This window comes from Onychostoma macrolepis, chromosome 05, assembly GCF_012432095.1.
Source record: "Onychostoma macrolepis isolate SWU-2019 chromosome 05, ASM1243209v1, whole genome shotgun sequence".
In the NCBI taxonomy this organism is placed as follows: Eukaryota; Metazoa; Chordata; class Actinopteri; order Cypriniformes; family Cyprinidae; genus Onychostoma; species Onychostoma macrolepis.
The window spans coordinates 26664222-26691230 of NC_081159.1; the positions used below are offsets into that span (position 1 = coordinate 26664222).

General features: G+C 36.8%; 1 protein-coding gene across 4 annotated transcripts in view; it reads right to left on the bottom strand.

Annotated features, from left to right (window-relative positions):
* The window catches only part of clip2 (CAP-GLY domain containing linker protein 2), a 44439-nt gene continuing 17430 nt past the window's right edge, over window positions 1-27009 (bottom strand). Inside the window, exons 4-18 of one of the 4 annotated variants that reach the window (XM_058775757.1) lie at window positions 20980-21104; window positions 19344-19557; window positions 17357-17554; window positions 17108-17211; window positions 14134-14194; window positions 13512-13616; window positions 8869-8919; window positions 6364-7329; window positions 5899-5956; window positions 5168-5251; window positions 4857-5013; window positions 3837-3996; window positions 1900-2088; window positions 1709-1771; window positions 1-1634 (exon numbers count right to left, since the gene is read on the bottom strand). In XM_058775757.1, the coding sequence (XP_058631740.1) occupies window positions 1623-1634; window positions 1709-1771; window positions 1900-2088; window positions 3837-3996; window positions 4857-5013; window positions 5168-5251; window positions 5899-5956; window positions 6364-7329; window positions 8869-8919; window positions 13512-13616; window positions 14134-14194; window positions 17108-17211; window positions 17357-17554; window positions 19344-19557; window positions 20980-21104 (2547 nt within the window). In that variant the 3' untranslated portion in view covers window positions 1-1622. The remainder of the gene's footprint in view (window positions 1635-1708; window positions 1772-1899; window positions 2089-3836; window positions 3997-4856; window positions 5014-5167; window positions 5252-5898; window positions 5957-6363; window positions 7330-8868; window positions 8920-13511; window positions 13617-14133; window positions 14195-17107; window positions 17212-17356; window positions 17555-19343; window positions 19558-20979; window positions 21105-27009) is intronic. The other 3 variants (XM_058775758.1, XM_058775759.1, XM_058775761.1) reach the window with 3 other exon arrangements.

Sequence of the window (27009 nt, forward strand, 5' to 3'; positions counted from 1 at the left end):
TCTCTTTTGTTAATGTTTAATTACTGATTCTTGGGAACCATTACAGCAAGTGGTGAGCGAACTGTTTCCCAACAGATAAAAGGCATTTTTATCGAATCCAACTGCAATCTAAAGCAATTTCAACTGCAAAACTTGGGGCCAGCCCTATCATTTTCCCTATTCTTTTTGAAAAAGAAAATGCTTTCTTGGTTGTAATGACAATCGCATCAGTATAAAGTTGCCTAATGAACAAACATGACCTAATTGCACAGTATTTCATCCACATGGTTTTCAAAGGAGATAATCAATTCTGGAACACCACGGAGCAGACACGGATTTACGGGATTGCAGTTATGTTTTGTACCGTTTCTGTTTTAACATCAGATTTATTACTACAAAGGTGTGTATGGACAGAGAAATCTGATCAGAGAGAAAATGCTAAACAGTCTTTCTTGGTCTTTTAAGGGGAGGGACTACAGTTAATCATTTCCTTTTATCAAAATACTTGCATATTAACAAAATTTTTTAAAAAAGGTTGTTTACTTTAAATATTAAATGCAATGCTGTATGCATGTAAATTAACAAGCTTTTTTGCACTTTTGTAAAGATAAAATTAAAAAGGCAAAAGAAAATCCAGCTATATAATTTGGGCAAAATGTCATAGCAATGCAAAATAGTTCATAGAGTGAAAATTGTTCAGTTCAGCTCAAAATTGTCATTAATGTGGTACCTCCTCTTAAGAGTGTCAAGAAAAGATTATCCAATCTGAATTAAAAGAATGAAATGATTCAGCAAATGATTCCAAATGAAACAAAAGCTGTTGGTTCATTGTTGATTTAATGAACCACAGGATGGGAGTTGGCATTGTCTGCTAATATTTTATAATATTACAAAAGTATGCATTAATATTGACTGAATCTGCAATACTGGTTCTTGAAGCTTTACGGTGCACCTTAACTTGCTAATTCTGTTGAAAATGGTTGCGGAATACTGTATAATTCATACCTTAAAATTCATGTCGCGATGAAAAAAATCAACACAAAAATGAGCAGGAATGGAATAAGGGAGCCTGTCTGGTTTATTTACTTGTTTGCTACAGTATCTAGTGACAAGTGACCAACCCAAGACCTTCAAAGCTTATGCTGGAAGTTGGCCAGTTTCTCTCTTTGAATATACCATTTGTAAAAAGCATAGATGGCAAATAAATTAAACGGTATAAATCGAGGCCAAAAATGTTTTCTAAACTGCAAACGGTTACAGCCAACTGAGAGAATAGCAGGGCATTGGATTTTCCGAGGATTTGAGTATCCTGACCAACATTTTCTCGTTTGTTAAGTCAGACATCATTGTCCATCTCGGAGGTAGTCTACAGGGTCTGCGAGTCAGTTTGTCCGTGTTGTACCACTGACCTTAAAAACCACTTCCGTTATGTCTTTTTAAAGCATCTCGGATCATTTTAGATATTCTTCGATTTGTGGTTTCTGTTTGTTCATCTATAAAGTCATTGTTTTGGTGTTAACTGTAAACAGAAAATAAGATGTCCAGTGAAGCATTAGTCCAAAGGTCTAGGCATCAAATTGGCTTCTTCTTTCCCAATCCACCTCCATTCTTCCCTAAACATCTGAGAGCCGTTTTAGCCCTCATCAGTGTTCTTCCTAGACAGAGAAACAGAGTTTAGGATGATACAGAAATATTAGGATTCTAAATCCTCTTCGAAAGATCTATTAACCTCTTGTGTGAAGGAAGTGTCTTCTTGATGGATTCCATTTGCAGAATTTGCACTAGCATGTGCCTGTGAACACAAAGAAAGAGCAATTCAATATTTATGACACTGTTGGACCGTGTTAGTGTGTCCATTGAAGAAATAGCCAGGAGCAGTAGCAGGTTGAGGTGAGGTGCTGCTAACTGTCTGTTGTTTACCTGGTTCTTGTCCGGTCGGGTGCGCATGGCCTGCACTAGCTGGTCCACGTGTTGGTTGTGTTCCAGAGCATTCCTCAGGGCATCTTCTGTGCTCAGCAGCCTTTGACGCAGACGGGCCACCTCTGTGTCTGAAGCAGATGGGTCCATCATCGAGTATCGACGGTGGTCTGGAGATGACCTCTCCCGACCCTGATAGAAAGAAATTGTACATTAAAAGGGATGCACAATATATCAGTGAACATATCAGTCACAGTCAAAAATAGTGTATTATATAATAAAAGCATCTTCTGTATTTACTGCTAATACTACTAATCTTATTTATTGCATGACTTAATAAAATAAATTATATAAAATAAACACACTGACCCCAAGCTTTGAACATGATGTTCTTTAAACTTCTGTGCTTTGCTTTACTTACCACAAAATGAAAAAAGTATCAGTTTCCACAAAAATATTAAACAGCACAACTGTTTGTTTTTGTACAGGTGCATCTCAAAAAATTAGAATATCGGGGGGTTTTTTTGTATCTTATTTCAAAATGTGAAACTTTTCGTAAAGTAAAACATTTCAAAAGTTTTTTTGTTTTCATTTTGATGATTAGAGCTTAAAGCTCATGAAAGTCAAAGATCCAGTATCTCAAAATATTAGAATATTTTCTAAGATCAATCAAAAAAAGGATTTGCAAAACAGAAAAGTTCAAGTTTCTTAAAGTATGTTCATTTATTCACTCAATACTTGGTCGGGGCTCCTTTAGCACAAATGACAGCATCAGTGAGGAGTGGCATGGAAGCGATCAGTCTGTGGCACTGCTGAGACACTATTGAGCCTTCAGCTCATCTGTATTGGATCCTCTGTTTCTCATCTTTCTCTTGAAAATATCCCATAGATTAGATATGGGGTTTAGGTCAGGCATGTTGGCTGGCCAATCAAGCACAGTAATATCATGGTCAGCAAACCACTTGGAAGTGGTTTTGGCACTGTGGGCAGGTGCTAAAGTCTTACTGGAAAAGGAAATCAGCATCTCCATAAAGCTTGTCAGCAGATGGAAGTAAAAAGTGCTCCAAAATCTCCTGGTAGACGGCTGCATTGACTTTGGACTTGATAAACCACAATGGACCAACACCAACAGACGTCACGGCACCCCAAATCATCACTGACTTCGGAAACTTCACACTGGACTACAAGCAGCATGGATTCTGTGCCTCTCCGGGCTTCCTCCAGTCTCCAGACCTTGATTTCCAAATGAAATGCAAAATTTACTTTCATCTGAAAAGAGGACTTTGGACCACTGAACAACAGTCCAGTTCTTTTTCTCCACAGCCCAGGTAAGATGCTTCTGACGTTGTCTCTGGTTCAGAAGTGGCTTGGTAGCCCTTTTCCTGAAGACGTCTGAGCGTGGTGACTCTTGATGCACTGACTCCAGCTTCAGTTCTCTCCTTGTGAAGCTCTCACAAGTGTTTGAATCGGCTTTGCTTGACTGTATTCTCAAGCTTGCGGTCATCCCTGTTGCTTGCGCACCTTTTCCTGCCCAATTTCTTCCTTCCAGTCAACTTTGCATTTAACATGCTTTGATACAGCACTCTGTAAACAGCCACACCTTTCAGTAATGACCTTCTGTGACTTACTTTCATGAGCTGTAAGCTCTAATCATCAAAATTAAAACAAAAAACTTGAAATGTTTTACTTTACATGTAATGAACCTAGAATATATGAAAGTTTCACTTTTTGAAATAAATTACAAAAAAAAAAAAAGCTTTTTCACAATATTCACGTTTTTTTAGATGCACCTGTACATATATTTGTGTCTGGGAGGAAAATTTGATTAGTAAAGGAAAATTCACTTAAATTTAATTTAAATGTGTCAACAATGACATGAGATGTGTGTCATAAAAAAGCAGCAATGGCTGTAGTTGCAGGTTTCTGTTCATATATCTCACCAGCAGCAAAAGTTTCTCTCGCAGAGTTTTGATGTCATCCTGTAGTTTCTGTTCCTTCACCCTCCACTCGGCCCTGTGGACTTCACGGCTAAGGTCCCAATCCACTCCCGCAGAGTGACGCGGAGATTCCAGCAGTAACACCCGAAGCTCATTCAGGCTCCTGATATGCACACACCCAGAAAAAGACAAAATATTGCATAAAAATATTAACAATAATATAAAATTAATATATTAGGGCAACATCCTTCTGTATTGTAATGTGTGCTTGACCTAATCAAAGCCAACCAACTGTAATAAGTGTAATAAGCTTTTGTGTATATTTCTTTAGTTCTCAATGCATTCCTACAAATTCTTTAAAAAGGATAGTCCACCCAAAAATAAAAATTCTGTCATCATTTACTCGCCCTCAAGTCTTTCCAAATCTGTATGAGTTGGTAACCAAACAGTTTTGATTCCAATTGACATCCATAGTATTTTTGGTACTACTATGGAAGTGAATGGGAACCAAAAATATTTGGTTACCAACATTCTTCAAAATGACTTATATTGTGTTCCACAGTGCAAAGAAACTCATACAGGTTTGGAAAGACTTGAGGGTGAACAAACAATAAGATTTAAATTTTTAGGTGGACTATCCCTTTAAGGGCAGAGCCCAAACCCCTGACAGGAGGATATTCATTGTCAGCATGTAGCATTGATTGAAAAGGCTTTGGCCACAGTTTTAATCAGAGTAATTGTCTTCATTAACTCAAATTGCTCTTGAGTAGATTACAATCAGCAATGGTACATAGCTAACCATTTATCGTAGCGTATTAGGAAGCAATACAATCCAGATGATGGTTCTCCATGACATGAATAAAATAGAGGCTCAAGTAGACACTATATTCAAGTTTACAAGTGTAAGTCAATTATTTCCATGTGGACCATATGCTGTCATTATCATCTCAAGTGCTTAAAAGCTCACTCACACCTGTAATAAATCACAAAGTGCCCTTTCCTCCTCCATGTTATGCTCTTTACCTCTCTTTCTTCAGAAGCTCCTGGCTAATAATCACAAGCTGGCCTGATGCATCATGGGATTTCTTAGTCATGGACTCCAGCTCCGCCTCCAAGCGCGTGTTTTCCTTAACGAGTCCATCTGCCGCCTTCTCTCCCAAACGAACCTTTTCCTCCAAGGCTACACACAAGATACAGTTGTGTTTATTGTTAGATGTAGAACAAAATATCACTAGCATCATCCTATGGTATGTAATGTTTTATATAGCTCTTTAAGTTGTTTAAAAAACACAATGAGAATGACATAAATGTAACACTTTAAATATGATAATTACCAGTTATTTGGGTCTTCAGGGCATCAACTTGGGTTGTTAGAGTGGATACTTCTTTTTCCCTTTTTGTGAGTTTCTCCAGAGTTTCTAATAGAAAGTTTGAAGTTATAAACACAGGTATAGAGAACTTCCACATGCTGAAATGTCTGAAAACTACTGTGTAATTACTAATTACTATTTAAATTTAGATTAAAAGAAACAAAATAAAACATTAATACCTGAATGATTTAGCATACCACTGTCAACTCATTTACTACTATTCAAAAGTTTGGGTTATTAACATTTTTGGGAAAAAAAGCAATGTATTCAGTAGCAATGCATTGAAATGTTCAAAAGTGACAGTAAAGACATTTATGATGTTATCAAAGATTTTCATATAAATGCTGTTCTTAAAAAAAACACCAAAAACTGTTTTTAACTGTGATAACAGAAAATCTCTCTAAAGATTTCTGAAGACTGAATTAAAAAAAAAAAAAAATCAGCTTTTCCATCACAGGAATAAATTAGCCTACATTTTAAATTATACTGAACTAGAAAACACTTATTTTCATTTGTGATTATATTACACAATGTTACTGTTTCACTATACTTTTTGGTCAAATAAATGCAGCCTTGGTGAGCATAAGAGGCTTCTTTCAAAAACATTAAAAAATCATACAAAGCCCAAACCTTTTAGCTGTAGAAGTACAATTACAGAATTAAACATTTTTCATTGTCAGTATTTGTACACGTACCTTCCATATTCTGTTTTAGTTTCATCTTCTCTTCAGAGTTGTCATTATTTTCAATCATCTGGATGGGCAGAAAACATTATATTTAAGTGAATTTAAAAAATTATTATTATTTTTTTACTACAGTCAACAATCCTAAAGATTTTAGAATTTACGTTCCAAATTTGGAGCTAATGCCATATGATTTCAATGGGATCACATAAGAATATTCTAAGCACCTAATAAGATCCTGGATTAATAAAAATGTCATATTATTTTTTCAGGATTTTAGTTTATCCAGTAGGATCTTGATTCTTATTCATCCCATTAGGATTCTTTAGGACTGGTTCTAAATATATACACTATCAAATTCCAATTTTAGCCCTGTACGCATTGGAATCTACAACATAACCCGGATAACATTAACTAAAATGCAGCACATTTGTAAATAAATCATTAAAATCTTTTTTTGTCCCAGAGGTCACTAACATTAACATCCTGGGTGGTGTGATCCGTCTCTACAGCTTGCAGTCGGTTCTCACTGACTCTCAGCTTTTCTTGCAGTGAGAGGATCTCTGCTCGGCTTTGAGCTTCAGCCTTCTGGAGGGCCTCATAATCTACCATCTTCTTCTCAGCCAGCTCCAGCTGCTCTTTGAGAAGTTGGGTGGCCTTTTCATGCTCTTCATGGGACTTATCCAACTCGCTGTTCCTCAACTCAGCCTTTTGAAGCTTCTCTGAGACCTCTTTGAGCTCCACAGTATGCTGGTTGCTCTTGGCTTCCACCTGGATCTTCCAGTTCTCCTCGTTCTCCTCCAGCTGATCCCGTAATTCCTGAAGTCGAGAACGTAGATCTTCACGCTCTTTGGCCATTACAGCAGCATCGATCTCATGTTTGGCCTTCAGATTCTCTAACTCCAATTGCTGCTCCATCTTTAAGCTCTCCAGAGCTGCTCGCATCTCAGGTGTGGTTCCTTCACCCTCTCCTCCGCTGTTCTCACTGGACCCACGATTTCCTGTTAGCGAGGCTTTCAGTTCCTCTAGAGCACGATGATGGTCTCCAACCAAAGCGTCGAGTTTGGCTTTCCAGCTGTCCATCATCTCCATGTTTTCACGGGTGGCCTGCTGAAGTCTTTGCTTCAGGTCGGAGATCTCTTGGCCCTGACGTTCTGTTGTGGCTTTAAGGCGTTCAACTTCTTTCTGGCTGCTGCTCAAGGATGCTTCGTACCTCTCCCGCAACTGGCTGCTCTCTTCACGGCGTTCACGGCCTGCAGAGAGAAGCTGTTCCCGCAAAACCAGAGTCTCCGAGCTTATGCCTGGTCCGCTGTCTCCAGCATCTGTGCCTGGCCCAAATGAACCTCTCTGAAGCCGAGCCTGGAGCTCCTCGACCTCAGCCTTGCGCAATGATAATTCTTCTTCCAGCTGCATAACACGACTCTTCTCCTCAACTGTAGTTTGCTAGAGGACAGAAAGACGGTCAGAAATCCTACATCTTCCATCTTTTATATGCCAAAACCTCCAGTTTGCTCAGGGGCAACCCTCAAAGGATTTAGTCATTTCTTCAACGAGCAAACTAATGGACATCTAGTGGAAAAAGCTCATTATTAAATGTGATGAAAATAAAGATACAGACAATTAAACTAGGGATGCACACTGAGAACCATAACGGTTATGGCCAATATTGTTTAAATCTGTCCTAAAGGTCCTAAAACAATTAAGAAAATACCATTTTAGGACAATTATTTCATGTGACATTATTTTGATGGCACTTAAATAAAACTCAACAATAGACAATTGGCATATAAAATGTAATTCTGTAAGTAATATTTTCATTAAAATATAAAATACTTCCATGATGCACACTTACAAATTAACTTTACAAATTAATTTTGTACAATTAATTTTGTAATACTGTACCTTTTAAAATGTTTTAAATTGTACAGTTTCATTTATTGTACAATTTAAATAATCAATAAAATTCTATTATTTTTGCATTATAGTAATGAATTTTTTTTTAGTTACAGAAGACTACTGAGAATTATTATTATTATCATCATCATCATTATTATTATTATACTGGAAGAATATAATAAAAGGATTTTTTTTCCCCAATGAAAATATATTTGATATATATAAATGTACTTTACAATCAGAATCATTAATAAAATTATATTATTTCTGCATTATTGTAAATTGTTAATTGTAAAATTAAACTACAGTACACTAGTGAAAACAGCTGTTTATAATAATAATAATAATCCATTCTCCAATTAATAAAAAGTTCTAGCACATTGTTTTAAAAAACACAGCCATCATATTGTCTATCTGTAAAAACAGTTTATATACTATAATATATTATTATAGAAATAAGTTTATTTATTCTGCATCCCCCAAATAAACATTTTAATGTTGTTAATAATCGGTATGACATATCTTGGAGAGTTGCCCACTAGAACTAGCAACCGGATGGCAATACAGTCATAAGAAGCAAACGAAGCATTTGCTTGCCCTGCAAACATTTCAGTGAATGGCCATTTCTTGAAAAATGACTCTAGCATGTGCAAAAAAGCAGATATAATGCAACCTATGAAACTACACCAGCATTCTTGTTGAATTCAAGCCCAAGCAAGCCTTTCTCAGTCTGTCCATCTAAAAGCAGCCAGGCAAATATGAGATGGAACGGTACGCAGCAAGTCCAAAGGAGCGCAGGCAATCACTACTAAGATTCAAACTATGTTTAAAGAAAAAAAAATTCAAAGATGTTTTTCATTTCACAGAGCAAACAAATATTAATGTTAGTTGTTGTGGAGTCATCTGAAAATTTGATAGTTCAAAGAAAAGAGGTAATCAGAAATCAGATCTTACTAAAAGAGTTCACAGATGCAGTCTCAAACCACAAGAGAGAAGTGAGAAGAGCACACATCTAAATATAATATTCATGTTTAAAGTAGAAGATCACTCTGAAAACCACACAGCATGTTACTCCCTTTATATCACCTTGACACTCTTGCCCAGCCTCATGGGTGTTGGCTGGAGCCTGCCTCTGACCTGTTGATAAATGTGAAATCCTTTTGATTAGAGTGCCTGAGCTGTGCTGCCTTCATTCACCATTATGACAGCCAAATCTACACTTTTAAATTTACTCAAGTAAATGCGAGGCCCTGTTTATGCTTGATATTAAAGGATTAGTTCACTTCCAGAATAAAAAAAAAATCCTGATAATACTCACCTCCATGTCATCCAAGATGTTCATGTCTTTCTTTCTTCAGTCGAAAAGAAATTCATGTTTTTCAGGAAAACATTCCAGTATTTTTCAACATATTTCAACATACAACATATATTTCAATGGCGGCCAATGTGTTGAAGGTCCAATTTGCAGTCCCAACTGAGGAATAAGTGTCTTATCTAGCAAAACAATTGGTCATTTTCTAGGAAAAACAAATACAAATTTATATACTTTTTAACCACAAATGCTCATCTTGCACTAGTTCGACTTCACACATTAAGTAGTCACATTGGAAAGGTCACGCGTGAAGTAGGAGGAAGTACGACCCAGTGTTTGCAAAGCGAACATGCAAAGAAAGTGAAACGCCCTTTACAAGAAAAGGTAACAACAATGTTGGAAGATTGTGAAGCTGGAGGAGGAAATGAGATTGAGTTTTTCGCCCTGCCCTAACTTTTTGAACCCAAGAACAAAAGCGAAGAACTAACCACGCGTGACTTTTCCAACGTGATTACGCAATGTGTGAAGACGTGCATGCGCATCACAGAGCTAGTGCAAGATCTGTGCATCTGTCGTTAAAAAGTACAGATTTTTTTGGGGGGAAAATGACTGATCATTTCGCTAGATAAGACCCTTATTTCTCGGCTGGGTTCTTTAGAGCTCTTTGAAGCTGCATTGAAAATGCAATTTGGGCCTTTAACCCACTGGTCCCCGTTATAGGGAGAAAAATCCTGGAATGTTTTCCTCAAAAACCTTAATTTCTTTTCGACTGAAGAAAGAAAGACATGAACACCTTGGATGACATGGGGGTGAGTAAATTATCAGGAAAATGTTTTATTCTGGAGTGAACTAATCCTTTAAGATGCGTTTTGGTCGATCGGAACACAAGTACACCTGCTGTTTTAATCCGTCTCTTTTGTCCAAGGGTGTATGTATAGGCTTATTCCTGTTTTTTTTAATCTAATATTGCAAAATAAGCTAATATTGCAAAGGGAGACAACAGAAAACTATTTCAGAGAGCAGCAGCTTTCATTTTTGCTCTGACGGCAGCAAAACTACACTGAATACTGTGGATATGTGTTCAGGACTGGTAAGACAATACTGCCATTTTTTCACCTTCATACCAAACTTACGATTTCAGACAGCAAAGTTTAAATCCTGTCTGGCTAGTGCGTTTCAACATCACGTCCCATAATGTTTAAGAATTAGAGGAGGCAGGCTTTAGTGGAGTTTTCAAGTACCTCTGGAAGTGGTCAAAAGTGGACAAGTTCAAAACTTTTCAGACCCTGTTTACACCTATATTTTGTTGTCCACTTGTGATTGGATCGATTAAAACCCTTAATACCAGGTGTAAATGGGCCTGAGTGGTGTTTGTCTAAGCAAAACCACAATTCTAGAAATTTGGTGGTTGCCAGAGTGTTGCTAGTTGGTTGATAGGACATTGCTAGGCGCTTGCTAGGGTGTTTGCGGTGGTTACTAGGGTGTTGGTCGTTCTGGTTGTACGCAAAGGCATTGTTAGTCAGTTCCTATAGGGTGCTAAGGATGTTTTAGCTAGGGTGATACGGGTGGTTGATAGATTGCTAGGTATTCAGAGGGGTCATTAGGGCATTAATAGCCGTTAGGGTGTTTTGGATGGTCACTTAGGAATTGCTAAGGCAGCTGCTAGGGTTTTGGTGGACATTAGGGCAATGCTTGGGTTTTCTGGGTAGTCACTAGGCATTGCTTGATAGGGTTTTCTGGTTAGAAGCTAGTGTGTTGCAAGACAGTTTTGATGGTTGCTTAAGTCGTATTTATGGTGTTCCGGCTGGTCACTAGGGTGTTTTTAGGCTGTCTATGGTGGTCATTATGGCAGTACTTGGGTTTTCTGGATAGACACTAGGCTAAGTGATTGCAAGTCTCAGCCTCAGACGTCACGCCCATGGACCGCTGGCTGAACGTCTGATGCATATGGCACACAAAACTGGAAACACTTAAGGAGTTTCGAAGTCGTCATTGGAATGGTTGAATTATACAGGATTTCCGGGAGACACGTGTGTCACATTCTTTAACGTTTCGCCTTGAAACAGAGATGCCGTGACGCCAAACCCCCTCACGCAAGAAGAAAGCAGTCGTGTTTACAACTGTGACGATGAGCGCTTATCGAGATTAACTAAACGCTGGATTTTCAAAAGTATGTGAAATATTTAAAGTTCATAGAATCTTTAAAATACGTCCGAGAGTTTTATTATTGTCTGTTATTGTGGTGACATTTCCACGCCCCGAAACGTGATGCTGAACAAAACGAACTGTGATGGGTTGTTGGTAGGGATGTAACGATTAACCGCGAGCCGGTTGAAAATCGATTCAAATATGTGACTATTCAAATCGGTTGAGATGCGAAACAAATCGCGATTCAATTAGGGTAGTTTATATGAATGCATGTCTGAGGGGAACTTACTGTCTTTAGAAAAGTTTAGATGGTATTTTTCTTCTCATCTTGCCTCTGTATAATGCATATTAAAGTTCATAAGTGCAGCGCTGCTTTGTTTACAGCGGAAACCAAGGAAACGCTTAAAGCGCCACCTGCTGGCAGAGAGTGAATCTGCGTCTCATTCAGCTCGTCTGCTGTTTCTATGTATAATTTCACAAAACTGAAGTCATACCATTCTGTTTTTGCTTCAAATTTCGAAATTATACAGTCTAATTTAGGTTAAAAACTGCTCCTGCTGCATGTATGCAGCATCTTTTTTTGGATCATGATTAAAATGCAGTGGTTGCCTCTAATTTTAAATGGAAAGAGCACAGACAAAGCCTTATTTAGTTTTTATGAAGAGATTTCTTTTATTTATGTTACTTATTTTATTTGATTTGGGGCTTGTTTTAAAATTTCAGTTTAGTTGTTATTTACATTTACATTATATTTACATTTTGTTATTTAGCAGACGCTTTTATCCAAAGTGACTTACAAATGAGGACAATAGAAGCAATCAAAACCAACAAAAGAGCAATAATATGCAAGTGCTATATTAGTATATTATTATAGTGTTATATTTCAATTTCACAAAGAAACGTGCAGCATTTTGTCCAAGCAATAATAAAAGAACATATTTAATTTATAATTTGAATCGTGAATTGAATCGAATCGTGAAATCAAAATCGCAAATCGAATCGAATCGTGAGTTGAGTGAATCGTTACATCCCTAGTTGTTGGACATGTCAGACAAACGGCCTCATGGGCAGGCCTTGGCCAATAAAAGCTGCCATGGATTCCAGACCTTCAGCCGTCAGTCTAAGTGATTGCTAGTGTTTCAAAGAAAACAAAAATAACGACTTTATTCAACAATTTCTTCTCTTCCGTGTCAGTCTTCAATGCATGTTCACGACATTCGACTGACATGGAAGAGATAAAAAAAAATAGTTAAATAAAGTCATTATTTTTGTGTCCTTTGCACACAAAAACTATTCTTGTAGCTTTGTAAAATTAAGGTTAAGCCACTGATGTCACATGGAGTATTTTAACGATGTCCTTCCTACCTTTCTGGGCCTTGAACGTGTCAGTTGTGTTACTGTCTATGCAGGGTCAGAAAGCTCTCGAATTTCATCAGAAATATCTTAATTTGTGTTCTAAAGATGAATGAAGGTCTTACGGGTTTGGAACAACATGAGGGTGAGTAATTAATGTCAGAATTGTTTTTTTTTGGGTGAACTTTCAATTTAAGTTAAACAATTTTGAGCAGAAGAGGAATAATATGCATGACCAATAATAACTGTAATGCCTTAACAACTACCTCTAATTATAAAAAAAAAAAAAAATAAGGGCTACAGCGTAGATGTGTCAGAGGGGGTTTGTATCACACCTCTTTCAAAGGTTGGAGGCTGTATTTCAGCATCTAAAATACAATATGAAGGCTAATGTGAGGAAATGATACCGCTGTGGAGAAGATAACTCCTCAACTCCACCTGAGGGTCTCAGGCAGATGCTTAGTGAACAAGAGAAGACAGACATGAAAAAATATTTTGCAAATGAAAGGTGAAAGCAGTTCCTTGCTATCAGGATCAATGCTGCCCCACAGAGACAGGCAAAGATCTCCAACACTCATGACTTTGGGGTTTCACAGCAATGCAATTTCTGATCAGAGCTGGAGTAAATTCCAATTAGCCTAAATCAACAGTCTAAGCGCAAAAAAAAAAAAATTAAAATAAGCTTGAAGTATCTGATCTTTTCTGATCAACTAGCTTAGTTAAAAAAATTAGTGGCATTAAACATATCTGATCAGTTGCACTAGTTACAAACATGTCAAATGATGGAGATCCCAAGCCTGGTCAATCAAGCACAAGCAGTGGCAACCCACAGACAAGGGCTCTAACAAAGGGACAGAAACATGGCAATGGGAGAGATGGCTACAGGCTGGGGTGTTTCATCTCCCTGCATGTTTACCATCTTTTCCTCTAACTCTTTCTGAAGCCGCTCGGCTTTGGACTTTTCCAAATACAGACACTGCTCGAGCTGCCGAATACGGGCATGCTCCAGTTTGGTCTGAGTCTACAGAGAGAAAGAGAGGGGGAAATGGAAAGATACGAGAGAAAGAGAAAAATAGACATACATAGGTAGCACAGATAAAGATTAACAGGTCTTAGCTATTCACCAATAATAATACCAAAGTGTGAAGACGTTTAAAGGCAAGACAGAGTATAATTTAACATTTGGCATGACAGAATAGGGCTGGATAAAACAGACATATTTGATACATTTACATACATTTAAACAGATCTTAGTCAGAACAGACATTATATTATAAAACTATATATATATATATATATATATATATATATATATATATATTTGTATTTTTTTTTCAAAATGAAAATTGGGCTGTTTAAGTGTTTATGGGCTGAAGATGTTTGAAAAGACATTCTAAGTTAACAAATTCTATCAGTCAGTGATGGCATCAGTTTTCTTCTGTTATCTTCACAAAAATTCTCAAAAATGAAAAACAAAGTACACATCATCTCCCAGTAAAGTTGTAAAAATATAGTAAATTAGTAAAAAAGGCAGATACCTCCAGGTCTCCTTTGGTAATGGACTCTTCCTCAACTCTGAACTGAAGATCTTCCACCTTCCTGTCATAACACATAATGACCACCAGGTGTCAGGGAATTCCTAATTTACTTTTTGTTTTTTGGTAGATAGACAGAAGTTTTGGACTTTATACTGACGCCTATTGGCATGAATGCAGGATCACACAAAAACAAGTGTTTAATTACCAAATATAATTGTAGAAATGCACCATTTCCAGGTGTATATGTCATTAATGGCTGTGATACATCCATGTTTTTGTGAAGAGTAGGTTATATATCAGTGGACGTCTCTCTTAATCTAGCAAATGATACACAATTATATATCTCATCATATATACTGCCGGCTGTGATTAAGAGAATGTGTGCATTTTTGTGCTACAACACATTAAATTAAACTTTTTACATGGCAGGTGAATTACCAAATAATAAAACCATGTAAATAATTTATGGCCAATCTTTAGATTAGAATTTTTCTCAAAAGATGTGTGGTGAGTGCAGGAAATATTACATTTATATGAAATGTATATTATGAAATCACTCTGAATATTACACCTTTCCCTAGCTGTAACACTGACAATGAATGACCTTTTTCTGTGATTGTCCATTAGGATTTTTTTTTTAATAATTAAAGGGGTCACAAACTGCCTTTTAATTAATTTGTACTGTTCTCTGAAGTCCACTTATAACGTTATCAAGATTTTTACATTAAAAAAAAAGCTATTTTCTGTCCTGTTTTTAAGCCTCCTCATCTGAACACTCTGAATAAAGACCCGTTCACACCAAGGACGATAACGATAAAGATATAGTTCTTAAAAGAATAGCAGAGTCCACACCACAGCTATAACGATAAAGGCACAGAGAAATGATATCGTTGGAATCACTTCCAGAACGTTTTTTTTCCAGCTGATGAACGATACAAACATTGACACTAGAGGTCTTCTCGGCTCCTAAAATCCGACCGCATTTATTTTCGAACCCAACTGGGCCCAAACGTAAACGGCATTGACGTGTGCACAGCCTGCAGCCCCGCATCGGTCCGGAAAAATCCTGGGGTCCTGCTGACTGATTTGGCCGCTGCTCATTCAGTTTATTTACTAATTAGCCTATTATTTAATATTTTTGCCTGCCTGATGAATGCATGTTATTTCTGAGTTTGGCTTTCAATTGTAACCAGTGGATTTGAAATATAAACGTGATAGTTTTATAAAAATTAAATCGATAGGTTAATAAATCATGGATTTGCTAGTTTTGTCTGCAACATTAGCTACCTCATCTCCGGTGAAGGGCTTCTGCACACAAAAAAGAAAAGCCTTGCATTGACGCAGCGTAATGAAGTGAGTGGATTTCCTGATGGATCTATAAGATGGATTTCTGAGGTTACAAACGTATGTTCATTTTTAGGTGCGTTTCTCAAAAATGAACTTAACATGAATGCACAAGTAGGCAAAGCATCCGGGAAAGTTTAAAAGAATTCGGGTCTAATCGGGTCCATTTGGGAAAAGCAGATTTATTTTAATTACCCGAGGCTGCTAATACCGAACCCAACCCGTGTCCGAGGCACTCGCAGAAATTTTGGACCCAAACCCGCTCGGGTCTCGGGTTTTCGTATCCAAGTGGACCCGTGAAGACCTCTAATTGACATCCAATCATAATCCATCCTGCTATAACGAGCTGGAGAATTTTAAGGCGGCAGACGAGCGTGCGCTGAGAATAAACAGACGATATCGCCTGCTGGTGTGGACGCTAATATCTTTATCTTTATAGTTATTGTCCTTGGTGTGAACGGGGCTTAAGCGTGGCGGATTGTAGACTCAGAAGTAAACGCCTACTGCTATGATCGGCTAACAGTTGTGTATGTTTGACAGCCTACATTCTTCAAAGATGGAGGAATTGTGCCTTTTTGTAAATGAATCTGCGGTAAAATGAAGTGAACAAAGGACCAAGCTCTTACTGATGTGGTCTGGAACTTCATTAAAAATAAAATTCATCCACTCTTTCCTAACACTGGGATCAGAAGGAAGGCAATGCAAAGACTGTTTTTCCACAACTTGGCACTGCACAGCATCTTATTGTCTTCGGAGCATCTTTATTGTTTGACTTCTGCGTAGACCTGTGCATTCACCTCTACACTAAGTGTCCAAACCAGTGGGCGGGGCTAAACAGGCAGTGATGTAGAAGCAGGCATTGATCTTCCTCTGCGGAGGCAGTACTTATTCACACTATTACATCATAGAGTGGTACATTCCACAACCTGTTGTTTTGGCTGACTGGCTTCAATATAAGCTATAAGTTAGTAAGTTCTAAGTTAGTTTTTAGACTAACGAGAAAGTTTTGCGTTCTGAAACTTCAGGATGTTTTTATAGTACAATGACCTCTTAAATGTGAAAGGATCAAGGGAATTTTGATTTCTCAGTTCATGACCCCTTTAATATTTATTTTAAACACAGTATAGGTATTCTCACTGATCCAACTTACCCCTCACTGGATCACTCTATAGATCTTTCTATGGGCCTATAATATAGACCAGTGTTTTTAGCCTTTTTACTTCAGAGGCCTACCATTGTCCAACACCATTTTCAAAGCCACCTGCCAGAATTTCTGCAATAACTGTGACAAAGCTGATTGTTTTTAATCTCTTTTTAATAAACAAACTCAGAAACAATAGCTATTTAGAAGAAAAAATTACTATGGTTATTTATTTTATGCATTTTTAGCATTTTAATTAAGTTATTATTATTATTAATATAATAAAACAATATATTCATTTGAATCATTTTAAGTCATCATGCGGCACCCTTGGCAGTTTGCTGAGGCCCTCCATTGAGAACTACTGATGAATATGCCTTCTAATTTTATAGGGTAAGACAAGACAAAAACAACTAAACTGAACTACAGCAAATGTTAGGATACTATTGTACAATATATATGAGGCTACAGTGTACAAGCAAACTGTACCTTCTCTCTTCCTCAAGCTGATTGGCCAGTTCCATTTTGTCTTTCTGTGTGCTTGCCAGCAGGGCTCGGGCTTGCTGTAGGTTGCTCTCTGCCTCTGTTGCATACTGAAAGAGATATGAGAAAAGGTCATTGTTCTTCAGAAATTCATTTGAATGCAGTGTTAAATGGAGAGTGTAAGTTTATATTTGTGAGTAAATGTAGTAAATGAAATGCACATATAAGTGTTGTGTTTATATGTGTGAGTCACACCTGCAGATGTCGGGCTTTCACTGCCGTCAGCTCTTTTTCCACCTCGCAGATATGGCTGGTTGCCTTGGCGACCTCGGCCCGCTCCAGGTCTCTCTCAGCCAGGAGCTGCTCTATGTGCTGCTGTTTCTCCTTCAGGGCTTCCTGCAGAGCCGTGGTCCCCGAGATCTTCCGCGCGTACCTCGAGGACGTCTCTGTCAACTGCCAGAAATGAAGGAAAAAGCTCGCTGAGTGAAATGAAATAAGTCTTTTGGATTCAAATTCAAACAAGGAATTGACAATAAATTATTAAATGGCTCTTATCTAGCATTTAAAGTGATGAAGTAATAAAACACACAATGACCCCTTTAAAGGTGACATATCATAAAAATCTGACTTTTTCCATGTTCAAGTGCTACAATCGGGTCTCCGGTGCATCTACCAATCCAAAAAACGTGAAAAAGGACAACCCATTAACTTTGTTTTGGTAAGCCTTTCTCGGCAAGCTTGTGAAAAAAACGAGCCACAGATTTCAGCCGTGAAGGGAATCTTATTATAATAATATTACAGCCCATTAATCTGCACATTTACACCCATGGTGTTGCCATTTTGTTTTTGCGATTTCTTTCCCAGCAGTTTACATTTACAGACATAACCGACTGTGTTTTTGTAACTTGTGTGTTTTTAACATAAACTTGTGTGTATTTGACGGTATAAGTGCAATAAGACATGAAAGAGAACTTAGTTTAGTACTCTCATGCCATGTGACAGCCGCTTTCTGTGCGCTTGCTTCCAATGCGTGCACTCAGAAAACCGTGTATCAGAAGTTTAAACTGATATGGCTTTAAAACGCATGATTTCAATGTGATCTACATGATAATCAGAACCAAACAGATGATTTTTAGCAGTGTAACTGAGATACGAGGCTAGTCATGTGAAGTCCGGCTCTTTTCAAAGATTTGGCTCGGGCTCCCAAAGATTTGGCTCTTACGGCTCCCAAATGGCTCTTCATTTAGTATCACTCGGAGCCTTCTATTTTAGCCCAATTTAGCAATTGTGAATGGTTTGTGTTGGCAAGTAATGTTTTATTCAGTGTTTTTATAAAAGCCTTTTTTTATGCATTTTTTTGTTACAAAAAAAATACAGTTACTATTATTTAACATTTTAATAAAACTTTAATTGAACAATTGAACACAGAACCACAGCAAACAAATCAAATAAATAAATAAAAGCAAAAGTCTTAGCATTAAGACAATTTAGTGCAGGTTGGCATATCACAGCGTTTCCCAATCCCAGTCCTCGCGCCCTCCACTCTGCATATTTCGTATGTATCTCTTATCACGTACGACGTTTGTTCTATTTGACCATAAGTGCCCTGCGAAGTGGACATCACTGGATATTCCGACATGATTCCAGTTCGAAATGAGTGTATAATATGTTCCATTCAAAGGGCATTAAAGTGTGCAAGACGTGAATTTAAATTGCATTTATTTACAGAGGTATATTATGTCGCACTTCACGCTTCTCCAGTAAATTTTGTCTGTGTGTGAAGACGCTGTGCAGCACAAATCCGTGAATGAATGTTCCGAAGTGAAATAAACTTCAACGGATTTCCCCTGCTTAGGGAGTAGGGAGCAATGAACACTGTGTAGGGATCATATCAATCGGAACACAGTTCATGCACGTAGCTCTCTTCTAACGAGCTGGTTATCTGAATCAGGTGTGTTAACACGAGGACTGGGATTTGCAGCAGACATGCATGAAAACAGTGTGTTTCTGTTTCCACTCAAAATACTCATTTTCAAAATTATATAAAAAGTGGTCTATGGGGTATTTTGAGCTGAAATTTTACAGACACATTCTGGGGACACCTGAGAATTATATTACCTCTTGTAAAAAAGGGCATAATAGGTGGCCTTTAACAGTTACATCAGGAAGCAATGCTGCAAAATGTCAACATAAGACATGGTTTGCATTGGCTCTTTCTTTTTGGCATTTTACCATCCCTTACCAGGCCAGTGCGACTGGGTCGTCCACCCACACTGGAGGCCACAGAGCTGACAGAGCTGATGGAGGAGCTGGAGGGGCTGTGAGCCAGAGACGACACACCCATTGCCATACGCTTGCTCTTCTTAGCTTTAGCTGGACTGGTGGATGGGAAGCCAATGCGGATCACCTTGTGGATTGGAGCAAAGAGGCCAAATTTGGGCGGGCACTGGAAATATCTAGGGAGAGACAGAGAAAATAAGGAAGTGAGGGAGGAAATAGCTTGTGACTTAATCTGCGATCAAACCTTCTCAGTGATGAACTGTGAGAAATGCAAAAATACATTTTAACTATGTTGTTTGTGATTGAGGTTACTGAATAAATGCACTTATGAAACCTCTGTGTGACAATAGAAAATATTTTTGTTGTTGTTTTAATAGAAAAAAAAAAGTTAGTATTAGAATTAATATTAGGAATTTCATGGTTTTGCTTTTAGAGAGACGTTTTTGCCTTTTACCAGTAACGCAGAGATTGTTAATTTATATAGTAATATAATAAATCAAGAACTAGATGAGTAAATGAGTAAAATAAATCATGCGTTTGAGCTGGGATTATTAAAATGTCAACATATGCACTACTAGTCAGATGGAAAAAAAAAATCTTGAAAATTGTATCACAGTTTTTACAAAAATATTAAGCAATACAACCATTTTCAAATGAGATAATAAGAAATATTTCTTGAGCAGCAAATCAGCATATTAGAATATTTCTGAAGGATCACGTGACATTGACTGGAGTAATGGCTGCTGAAAACTCATATCTGCCATCAAAGCAATAAATTACATTTTAAACTCATTTTAAACATTTTAAATTACATTTAATGTAGTTAAAACAGTTATTTTACATTGTTACAGTATTACTGTTTTTACAATAAATAAATAAATGCAGTCTTGGTAAGTATAAAAGCTCTTTCAAAACCTTTGAATGGTAGAGGCTGTTGTAATCACTGTTTTCTATTAGTAAATGTTTCTTTTCTTATCATCTGAACTGAACACAGGCAAATGTCCAGCCTGATGTCAAGCTATCATTATAAAAACAAACTACATAATCTACTAAATCCGGCCTTGGGCCAAATGTCAACAATTAACGAGTATCTATGAAGCTGTTTATTCCTGTTTGGAACTCAACCATCCCCATTCTTCATTGAAAAGACGGCAGAGGTTTAACCTTGGCTCAGCATGTGAATGATTACATGTCCAAATGACTTGGCCTGTACTTTACTACTAAAAGTCTACATGAAACTGTATTTGCAACCCATTTTACTTCAGTAGTGTGACAGGGAGTGGGAGTTTGTCTGTCAGGAATTGTTTGGATTAAGAACAGTGACCATTAATCAGGTTATTAGATGTTGAAAAAAGACAAAAAAAAATTTGCCTCAGGAATAACATGAACTGATGAACTGCTGAATAATACCAGGATGTACTGAAAAAATTTTAAATGATTCCATGTTGTAGGTCACACTAAAACAGATATATATTAACATACTAAACAGTTTTTAAACCTCTTTGAAAAAGGCATGAAACATTGAGACCTCTTAATGCTGAAGGCCATTGAGGGTGATGCTAAAGACAGGACATGTTAACAGAAGACTAATGATGTACCTGGTTCCAGCTACAGCTCCATCGTTTTTCCCTAACGGCTCGTCCAGCTCGACTCCACACCACTCGCCCTTGGCAAAGTCAGTCTCTCCCACATAACGCACTACTCCTGTTTTAGTGCCGCCAACCTGAGGAGAGAGCAGAGAAGGTTCAGTGGTACATAGTGGTAACATGAACACATGGGTTACTGTAATAACAGTATAACAAAACTGAAAAAAAAATCTGCATTAATCAGACAGTATGTTCTAATAAATTACATACCATATATATATACCAAATATCATTAACCATTTGTGAAGTTTGAAAACAGAAAAGGGTATATTTGGAAACCAACAGGAGGTGGGTAATATGAGTTGGCTTCAATTCATGTTTATGCCCTTAAAATGGCCAAATATTTGTCTACCACTACTTACTAAATGTCTGTCTAAAAAGTCTAACGTATAGGTAAATAGAGAGAGTTGCAGTGTAGTGTAGTAAACTCTGCCAGCTGGTTCTGAAATGTAACTGGGGATCACTGTTGTACTGGTTGAACTGGCCTAGATTCATCAACCCAGCACTGGGGAAAAAAGGAGGTCACAGGCTATTCATTAGTGATGGCCCAACTACACATAAGAAAGCATACTGCGTCCTTTAGAAACAAAGAACTGTTCACACGTTCTGTGTGCTTCAGAACCTTGCTTTCATAGTACTGTAAGAATAATCTGCCTCTTTCATATACACACAATCACAATGGCCACAATAAAAGAGATGAGCCTTGCTGTAAGAAAAGGCTGTGGTTCCAAGCAGGTCACATTAATAACTTTACTGATAAATTATGCATAACATACAGAAACGTAAACTGAATAAGACTCTCAATGTCACAAGGTTTCAAAGTCACACTCTGAGATTTGGTGACCCTTCTCCTTAAAATTATTTCACTCATTTCAGTCATTATTATATATGACTGGGACATTTACTGGCAGTTTTTGTGACACCCATTTGATTTGTCTTTGTTCTGTTCAGAAACAGAAAACCTGTTAAATAATAGATGCTGTTAAATTTAGATTGACAGCAGAAAGACTAAAAACCATGGATTATTATTGCAGTATTTGCATTAATAAACTATTCTTGCCAATCAGTGCACTACACAAAGACTGAAAATCTTGAAATCTCAAGTGCAACTGATCCTAAAATAGCTAATAACGAATATGATGTCCATAACCAGCAAATAAACCCTCTCAAAACATTATGATCGTTTGAATGCATCAAATGCATTCATTTTTGCTGTTCTAAGTTTCTGGCAATTATTCATTATGAATAAACTTCACAATTTCATAGCATTTAACTTTACATAATGACTTTAGAAAATAGAAGAATTCAAATGGGCCTAGTATGAAACCTTGAGGCACGTTTCTACAAAGACATCTTTTTACTGTTCCTTATCAACCAGCCTTACAGCAGAAGGGTCTCTTTCAATGCTTAGTCATATGACACAGCAAAACAGAACACAAAAAAGCAGGAAACCATCCATCCTTTGGCTCAATTCCACATCCGAGAGCCATTATCTAGTGACTGCAATAACTAAAGAAATAATAACAGATAAAACAAAGAATTAATGAAAGACATACCCTCTTGGTTAGGGATCAAAAGCATGTCTGCTTTGAATTGCTTTGGAACAAAAGTGCATACAACTACAATCATATCTCCCAGCCAAAGACATGCACACAGAGCTTTTTGCTTTTTTCTGGTCTCAAATCCTAGTTTCAGCTCAGACAGCACACCCCACGTACCGCCCACAGTCTGTTCACTGACCGTCTGATGCATATTGCAGACAAGAATTGCGAATTTTTAATGAAATTCTGCAATTCCAATTTGATTGGCTGGTTTCTACGAACCACTGGAAGTCAATTTTTAATCAGTCCACCTGGAAACAAAAGTTCTACATATATTTTAGCCATTTTCTATGACGTTGTTTGTACAACTAATTGTACAGACTACTATGCTATTATTTGAGCTTTTCCCTCCAACACTACCATTCTGTTATTATAGTATTACTGAATTCAGATTTATCTGCCCCTAAATGGCACGCAAAAATTTTTTATAAAAAATAAGCTGTGGTTGGTTGCTTTACATGTTTGTTATACAGTCTCATCCTGTCTAAGTGGGAGGTTCTTGGCCATAAGCAGCAGTGTGAACCAGCTGGACAACATTGTGTACCAATAATTAAAAGCCTAGCTCTGCAAACCCTTTGTGAAAAAGAAGCGTGCCTAATTATATTGAATGTGCACTTGTAGTGTAAAAGTATATTACAAAACTGTACTTGCAAATAATAATAATAATAATAATAATAATAATAAAAGAGCATTTAAATGTACTTTAAGAGAGTTCATTTTCATGACTATTTTTTAAAACAAGCATACATTTAAAATGTGCAATTTGTAATTTAAAGGTTTTAAAGTACACTTTAAATAAAATAAAAATAACAATTGCAAACATATTTAGCCCTTGTGCAACCTTTTGGACATTTTTTTTTTTTTTGATCATTTTGCCTGTGTTATTGGCAGCTGCATAAATTTTGGCACAGGTGAGTATTTTTATTGGAATTTTACTATTTCACCCCATTTACTTTGATAAATCTATTTTGCACTAGGTACAAAAAAATAGTTCCTTTCAGGACCTTTTGGACAAAACTTTCCCCATTGAAACCCATTAAAACTGCTATTTTTAATCGCAGTGCCGTTTAACTGTAAAATGATGCAATTTTTGTTAATAGGCTTTCATTCTGTTGGCAAGGCTTCAAATTAAATGTTGTACTATTTTTTACCAGATGGTGCCATTTTTTCAGGTTTGGTCTAAAGCAAATACTCGCTTTATTCCTGTTTTCTGCTTCTGAATACTATAGAGCCAATTGGACAAATAATGCAGCTATAATTGTGTGGGTGTGTTGGTATGGATGTCAGAGTGTGGTTTGTATGTGTGTCATAAAAAAAAAAATATATATTGTGTGTTCTTGTAATATTTGAAAGAGAGAAACTCTACTGCAAATCACAAATCCAACCACTGTGTGCACCAGCAGAGTTTTGCTGGAATCTAATGGGGAAAATTTGGTACTGCGCCCAAACAAAATCTTACTGAAAGCTCATTTCTTAAGATATCAACCTCAAATTTGGAACACAACTTGTTTAGATTTATGGCTTTGATTTTCTAGCAGGTTTAGAGTTCAACATGTTTCATAAAATATATATTTTATATAAAATATTGTTCATAAATCATTTTCATAAACTTAAACTCTGTATAACGTTTTTTTGGTTTCACTTTTTAAACTTTTTTTTACTTCAACAATAATCTACCATGGGTCTTCTTTAAAATGAGACCAAACTTAAGTCTGTGCTCCCAAGCTTCAAATTTTTATGACCGTTTTTTTGACATGGACATTTTTGTCCACTATGGACCTGTGTGTAACTTTTTTTAGGGTTAAATACATAACACACAATTTTCAATAGAGATGACATTAAGGTTTAAGTTAACCATAAATGCTTTTCACGACAGTTGGCAGCTTACTTTAACCATATTTCAAAGACAATAAAAGTTATTATAAAATTAGAAATGAAGATCTAATGTATCAAGTCCTACTTCAGTGGGTAAAAACCCTCTAAATTTGGATTTATTATAAATTAAAACCATAACACTTTTTTTTTTTTTTTTTTTTAATTGAAAAGAACATGCAATAAAGTGTTCAAAAACATTACATTAATTTCACACTCAAGTATATTCTTTAAAGTGTTTTATATCTGAACAAGATAAAAGTTTGCTAAAGAGTAATTATTTTTCACATGGGAATGCAATCTTTCTTCTAAACTATTTAACATTTCAATTTAATAATTAGTTTTTTGTTTTGCGTGTCTCTAAAAAGTAAATTGAAAATGAAATGAGTCAGAAAAAAATGAATCAGAACCAGAATAATAAAATTCCTTGCAATTTCAATCCCTACTTACATGAGAGTCCTACAAATCTGCATTTATTTATGTCAAAGGCAAAAAAATTTTTTTTTTTCCTGCTGTCAGTTTGTGGGACCTCGTCATTCCTCTAAAATACACAGATCATATGGCCTCAACAAAATTTTGGAACTGAAGTAGAGCTGTTTATGTTTTCACAGTTCATCAGGTGGTATTCTGAGCACCGCAAGACATTCTGCTCCAGAGACATCTGTGGTTTGGCATTAAAAATGAGAGTGTCCAGAAGAGAATATATTCAGACAGGCGCATCACTTCCTCCCGCCAGCGAGCGAGTCTGTGTGTGTGTGTGTAACTGACGTGGCAGATGAGCCACAGTACGCTCCAGTGTGGATAAGGTGATAATACAAACATTCCTGAGGGAACGTTCCAGATGTGCAATATTTACTTCATCATGTCATCTCACTGCTGTTTTTTCATGTCGGAATGGTTGGCGTTCCAAACCGAAACAGCAGCAAATTGTGAGGGTAAAAACATGTCAAACACACGTTTGGCAAAACCTTCCAAGTCACAATATGGTTTTGAGCTGCTATCATCTTACAGTACTTCTGAGTGTGAGAAGAACTATAAATTCAGCAGAATACATGAGCACAGCACAGAGATGAGCAGTGAGGAGTGGAGAAAGCAGACTCAGTCTCTGCTCTCAATATCTCTCACTCACTACACTGCAGATCCACAATCGGTCAGCATAAGCCTCAACTTGGCAGAGACTTGATCCACCTGTCTGAGCTGACTGAGGCACCTTCAGAAGTCTGCTCAATAACACCAGAGTGAAGAACCCCTCTACATGTTGCCACAACTAACAGAGAATGACTGTCACTGGAAAAAAATAAAATAACATTTTATTCACCCAATTTTTGTCCAGAAAAGGACATCTTCCAAATCTTTCAATAGCTAACTACCCTTAGAAGGGATGTAAGTGAGATTGCAACTTCATAACAAATGCGTAGATTTGAGTTTTTCTTGTGACATACAGTATAATGAATTATCTCTCTTCTCATTTCCTGTCATCTCCACCAGGGTTTCTGCACATTTTATAAAGCTCAATTTGTGATTTTAAAGACCTTTTTAAGGCCAAATAAATGAATTTTGAAATGTTGAAGGGAACAGAATATCTCAATATATTCTCTAAACCAAAAATGTCTAGGGAGCATATAATTAGTTGTATAAGCAACAGTTTGAAAATACATCTTTCAACAAATTTCAATAACATTTTAATTCATTCAAAAATACTGAATATGGAAATAACTTCTACCGTACCTTCTGATTACACTGCAGAAAAGTGCCGTTCTTCCTTTGTACTTTCGTCTTGTTTTCCAGAGCAAAAATATGTCTTTAATGAAAATCCATTGAAAAGCAAAATGACATTCGGTAACAAATCTTGCTTTCTGAGAAAATGATCAAGTGAGTTAATGGGTTTATGTTTATGGCTCAGAAAACATGTTTTCACAGTTTACTGAGGGATATTTGTTCTTCTATAAACTCTCTTGATTTTGATGACTTTCTCAGAAAACAAGACTTCAACTATTGGGATTTTGCATTTCAAGAACATTAAGGATGTTCAGATATTTGTATTGAAAAACAAGACAAAAATACTGTAGAATATATAATTTTTTACAGTGCATGGCTTTTTTAATTTAAAACATTTTTACTCTGATTTAAGACCTTTTTGAAGACCCACAGAAACCGTGTCAATATATAGTAATTATGTCCGAAATCACATACTGCCAAAGTATGCACTACATTTGATAAACATACTTTGTGACCATTAAAAGCAGTTGTATACAGTATGAATAGGGGTATTATGAAAACAATCCATCGTTATGTGAACTATACCATCATTTGTTTTCTCACCATTCACAACTCTCGTGTGGCCACAAGTGTTCATCAAATGCACGCTAGACACAATCTTTACATAAACAGTAGGGTCATTGCCTACTGTTTTTCAAATACTGTGTATTTGAACATACCACTCCTTTGGAGTACTGTTTTTTGCATACTATAAAGTAGGGAAGTATTCATTTACAGGGTGTTGTCTCTG